At 34.7% G+C, this 5983-nt stretch overlaps 1 protein-coding gene and 1 long non-coding RNA gene across 2 annotated transcripts; one reads left to right on the forward strand and one right to left on the reverse strand.

Annotated features, from left to right (window-relative positions):
* The first annotated feature begins 2563 nt into the window (after positions 1 to 2563).
* On the forward strand, positions 2564 to 4555 carry LOC130647243 (uncharacterized). The gene is made up of 2 exons (XR_008982827.1): positions 2564 to 2704; positions 3089 to 4555. It is a non-coding gene; the product is annotated as an uncharacterized LOC130647243 (long non-coding RNA).
* Positions 2603 to 4383, reverse strand: LOC130647242 (uncharacterized). The gene is made up of 4 exons (XM_057453027.1): positions 4250 to 4383; positions 3818 to 4133; positions 3455 to 3644; positions 2603 to 3373 (listed from the first exon to the last, which is right to left on the reverse strand). Exons 1-4 carry the CDS (start codon positions 4375 to 4377, stop codon positions 3051 to 3053), a joined length of 957 nt encoding a protein of 318 aa, XP_057309010.1. The 5' UTR covers positions 4378 to 4383; the 3' UTR covers positions 2603 to 3050.
* Positions 4556 to 5983: the final 1428 nt, after the last annotated feature.

Here is a 5983-nt window from a genome sequence, read left to right on the forward strand (position 1 = left end):
TATAAGTGAGACAATTTGACTTCAAGAAGTAACATTCTTCTTAATTTGACATGATTGCCGGAAGTCAGCGATTACATTGGGCGCTGTGGTAGCGCTTCATTTAAAAATTTAGATAAATAAGTCAATTTTTATTGTGGGACCAATCCTAGCCCTTAGCGCGCGCTAAAGAAATAGAGACAGTTTTAAATACTACATTTCATTGATTTTCTAACGGTATCAGTCCGTTTCAACTACAACAGTTGCGTCACATATTCGTACCAACATGTATTTAGTGATAGTTACCGATATTACTAAGTTGTATCGCTTTTAACAGTGAAACGATTGACTGTGGGACTTAATTGAACTGATTTTGGACTATGACCTTATAAATGTAATAAGTTTGACAATTGGACTCCAAGAAATAACATTTTTCTTAATTTGACCTGATAGCCGGAATTCAGCGATTACGCTTAGCGCTGGGGTAGCACTTCATTTAAAAATGTAGATAAATAAGCCAATTTGTACTGGGGGACCAATCCTAGCTGTTATCACGCGCTGACGAATTAGCGACAGTTTCAAAAATTGCATTTCATTGAATTTCTAACGGTGTCAGTTCGTTTGAGTTACAACGGTTGGGTCACATATTCGTATTAGCGACATTCTTCTGATAGTGATTGATTTAGTGATTGTTTCCGATATTGCTAAGTTGTATCGCTTTTAACAGTGAAACGATTGACTGCGGGACTTAATTGAACTGAATTTGGACTATGACCTCATAAATGTGATAATTGAGACAATTGGATTCCAAGAAATAACATTCTTCTTAATTTGACATGATTGCCGGAACTCAGCGATTACACTGAGCGCTGGGATAGCACTTATTTTAAAAATGTAGATAAATAAGCCATTTTGTACTGGGGGACCAATCCTAGCTGTTATCGCGCGCTGACGAATTAGCGACAGTTTCAAAAATTGCATTTCAATGACTTTCTAACGGTGTCAGTTCGTTTGAGTTACAACGGTTGGGTCACATATTCGTATTAGCGATATTCTTCTGATATTACTAGGTTGCATCGCTTTTAACAATGAAACGATTTACTGCGGGACTTAATTGAACTAACTTTGGACTGTGACCTGATAAATGTGATAAATGAGACATTTGGACTCCAAGAAATAACATTCTTCTTAATTTGACATGATTGCCGGAAGTCAGCGATTACACTGGGCGCTGTGGTAGCGCTCCATTTAAAAATTTAGATAAATAAGTGATTTTTTACTGTGGGACCAATCCTAGCCGTTATCCCGCGCTAAAGAATTAGAGACAGTTTCAAAAACTACATTTCATTGACTTTCTAACAGTATCAACCCGTTTGTGTTACAACAGTTGAGTCACATATTCGTACCAACATGTATTTAGCGATATTTATCTGATATTACTAGGTTGCATCGCTTTTAAAAGTGAAACGATTGACTGTGGGACTAAATTGAACTGATTTTGGACTGTGACCTTAGAAATGTTATAAGTGAGACAATTGGACTCCAAGAAGTAACATTCTTTCTAATTTGATATGATTGTCGGAACTCAGCGATTACACTGGGCGCTGTGGTAACGCTTCATTTAAAAGTTTAGATTAATCAGTCAGTTCTTGCTGTGGGACCAATCGTAACCGTTATCGCGCGCTGAAGAAATAGCGACAGTTTCGAAAACTTCATTTCATTGACTTTCTAACGGTGTCAGTCCGTTTGAGTTTCAACGGTTGGGTCACATATTCGTACCAACATGTACTTAGCGATATTTATCTGATATTACTAGGTTGCATCGCTTTTAACTGTGAAACGATTGATTGTGGGACTTAATTGAACTAACTTTGGACTGTGACCTGATCAATCTGATAAATGAGAAAATTAGACTCCAAATAACATTCTTCTTAATTTGACATGATTGCCTAACCTCAGCGATTAGACTGGGCGCTGTTGTAGCGCTTCATTTAAATATTTAAATTAATCAGTCAGTTTTTGTTGTGGGACCAATCCTACCCGTTATCGCGCGCTGAAGAAATAGAGACAGTTTCAAATACTACACTTCATTGACTTTCTAACGGTGTCAGTCCGTTTGAGTTTCAACGGTTGGGTCACATATTCGTACCAACATGTACTTAGCGATATTTATCTGATATTACTAGGTTGCATCGCTTTTAACTGTGAAACGATTGATTGTGGGACTTAATTGAACTAACTTTGGACTGTGACCTGATCAATCTGATAAATGAAAAAATTAGACTCCAAATAACATTCTTCTTAATTTGACATGATTGCCTAACATCAGCGATTAGACTGGGCGCTGTTGTAGCGCTTCATTTAAATATTTAAATTAATCAGTCAGTTTTTGCTGTAGGACCAATCCTACCCACGGGTGGTTCGAAGCGGAATCTAAGAGTTAGCGCATGCGCGGGTTTTTAACGACATCCGTGGAGGAATAATGGCGGCCGGCATCAAACTACGTAGTCAAAACAAACCAAGAGCAAGTTTAAATCTATTGTTATCCTCCCATCTAATATTCCAATAGATCTAATTTAGCCGTAAACGAACATGTGATAAGTCAACGAAGAGGCTCAGCGAAACATTTTTGTTGTAGTGGAGCTAGGTACGAGGAACAAGACTACTCAAGTAGATGAAAGAAAAAATCAAGATTTTTGCTTATTTGCGTTACGTTGCTAACGTCAAGGTAATTAACTTGTTATTCAGAGTTTTCTAGGGCTGTAGAAAAGTTATTTTACATCAAGGACACATGGCCCTAAGAGAAAAATACAACTTTATAGTGCTTTCAGTTTTTTTTAATCAGAAAATGACTTTTGAAGTAGGCATATTTTTCACAGTTTCACGATAACTATCAAATACGTATGAAAGCTTCAATATCGTTTAACTAAGCCAATGTGGCATTACTGTGTTATAAATTTGCTAGAAACTGGTTAACACAAGGTTGGTTAACATAAAATATTTATATATATACATGCTAGGTAGGCGACAAAATACAGTCACATCCACTTAACAGCTAGTAGAAAATTCTGTCACTACTCTTCCTCGCCTTTTGTAAATTTACGCTTTTTAGCTGCTGGCTTCAAGTCTTGAGCTTCTGGATTTGTTGTCAAAAGGTGCTGTTTCATAATGTATTTGAGCCTGTCAACTGGGTTTTTGATGTTTGAATAATTTATTCTCATACGATGCAAATCGTGGTGAATAGATTCTCCACCTTGTTCACCATAAAAACCTAAGCCCGTTCTCCACTTGTTTACAAAATCCAATACATGGTCTTCTAGTATGTGCAGCTTTGGACTGATGTATATTGAAGGCCAATTAACTCTTAAATAACACATGAACTGATTGATAGATGTCTCTAAAAGTTGGTTAAACAAATTTTATAAATTGACTTTTCTACTTTTAAGCATTTCATAAAAATCAAACTTGCATATTTTACCTAAATTTGATAACATTTCTTGGGTCATAATACATGAAGAATTGAATATTGAGTGACACGAACCATACAGCTTGAACAGTTGTTCAAACTTCTTGCATGTTTCTTGACACTCCAGATATAAAACTTGATCATCACATTGATTCTGTACAATTTCAGGAATACGATCACATAAATACTTTATGTTGCCATCCTATAATATTGTCTACTGTTTGTTGTAAACCAATTTGTGAAATTATACTTATGCATAATACAATTTCATATTTTTCGTTTACTTTATCTTGTTTCAATACAAATTGTATAGCATTGTATTGAAACAAGATAAAGTAAACGAAAATTTTTATAAATTGCAAAAATAAATCTAACCTTGAGCATTTTATGACAATGGTTGCCAATAAAGCTTTTTCCGTGGTACGCCTGCCTCTCAACACCAAGCTCCTGCAGTGTATCGTCTAGGGATGATACGCAAGGACCAGATCCAATTTCCAATTGGTACTTTTCTTTGAATGCTTTTATGCTTCTATGTTTCTCCTTCAGTTCAAATTCTAAGTTATCCAACTCTGGTTTGTAGTTTTTTTCAAACTCATCCTTGGTAATTTGTTTAGATATAACCATCCAGTTCATATGTTCCTGCTGGTTATCATACTCGTCCTCCAATTCTTTTGACTCATTTTGTAAATTGCTAAATATATACATATATATATACATATATATATAGATATGTTATAAAGAAATGCAGCCCAAGATATGATTGGAAGTAGTATTAATAATAATAAAAATCTAGTAAGGTGTACATACATTAAAATTCTCATATTTGCCATAAACTCTGCAAATTTAATATTAATTTCACCATCAGTAGTTTGAGCATGAATTGTGGCAATTCTTAAATCAACTTCTTGACAGTAGCTTTCCAAGTTGTTGAACATTTTTAAATATATCCCAAGTGTTAGGTGGAGCCCTGGTATAGCCACCTATATAAAAAGTAATAAAAAATAGGTTTGCTGAATTTTCATAACATTGCACGAAGTACATTATACTTACTTGTTCTAGGGGGATGTTAAAGAAGCAATCATGTATCACATTTTGATAGTGTTTGGCGTTTTTCACTAACGATCCATTGTCACGAAATCGCTGCAGGTTTGTGTTCAAACTGTCCAAGCTACGTTTTGGAAAAGATCCACGAATAAATTTTGGGATGCAAAGTTGGTCAGTCTTTATGCTGCACCAGAGACAACAGTGACGGCCTGTAAAATTTAAAACACTAAGGTAATTTTATAGATAGATTTTATTTTATATAAGACACATTGTATTATTGATATATAATATACACATAATTTTTTTAAGGAATCTGAAGTGATATGTGCCCAAAGAAGGAACTTTTGAAGCTATTTTTGTTTTTCCTTAATGTGAAATTTGATATTTATTTTAATTTAATAAAACATGTCATTACCATTTGCCCCACTAATTCCATACATAGCACATAAATACTCGTAATCTCCATACATAAAGAGACGGATCTTCAAATTATTCCACTTCTGTTTTTGTAGAATCCTAATTTGTGGTTTAAATCTTTCTAAGCAGATTCTTAAATTTGTCACGGAATCCTTTGCCTCAAATATGCTGAAGATGGTCGTATTTTCTTTGCGATTAGGGTTTCTAATATTTGCAACTTGATAGCTCATTTTGAAACTGTTATCACCATGGTCACCACCAATTTTAACATGTATTTCATCATCCGGTATAAATGAGTGATTAACTAATTGATTATTTTTACTCAGTTCTGTTAACCGGTTTAATATATGACCTACAACATTGTAAAGGTATACCCAAGGCTTGGGATCTACAACAAGCTGCTTATTACTACTACTAAATTTTCGAGTTAGAGGAGCTAGCTCAGCAACAAGCCCTTTCCCTATCCACTTGTCTGCAACCTGTCTTGTTGTTTTTTCAGATGCAAGTTTGATGTCAAAAGTGGCAAGCCATCGGGAAATATTTCGCATAAGGTTCCATGGCAAATTCAAGGTGGCTTTCATGGCGGCAGCAGTCTCAGCTGGAATGGAGACATGATGGATTTCTGCGATTATTTGTTTTCGCTGCTCCTTGTCACATTTTTTCATGATCGCAGCTGTTTGTTTCACAAATGCATCATTTGAATTTCCTGAAATCATGTTGATTATATTTTTAGCTGTTTTGCTCCGATCAGATAAGCTTCTTTTACTACTTTCATTTGATAACTTTCTTGGCATGCTGATCGGTGTAACCGTTATTGGCTAAAATAAAGAAATGTTTTTTATTTTTAGTCTTTGTTAGATATATAATATATATATATATAGTAGAAATATGAATAATTTTCAGGTAAATGCAGAAAAATATGTATATTCTAAATGTTTATTTATATACCTGTGGTCCTTTTGTAGCAAATTGAATTGTTTGATTCGGTAGTTTTGACTGTTTAATTTTGATACCAACCAAATGTGTCATGCATTTTTCAATAATTGTCGGTACAGGCTTAGACGGACTTAGCTTTAAAAT

This window comes from Hydractinia symbiolongicarpus, chromosome 6, assembly GCF_029227915.1.
Source record: "Hydractinia symbiolongicarpus strain clone_291-10 chromosome 6, HSymV2.1, whole genome shotgun sequence".
Taxonomy (NCBI): Eukaryota; Metazoa; Cnidaria; class Hydrozoa; order Anthoathecata; family Hydractiniidae; genus Hydractinia; species Hydractinia symbiolongicarpus.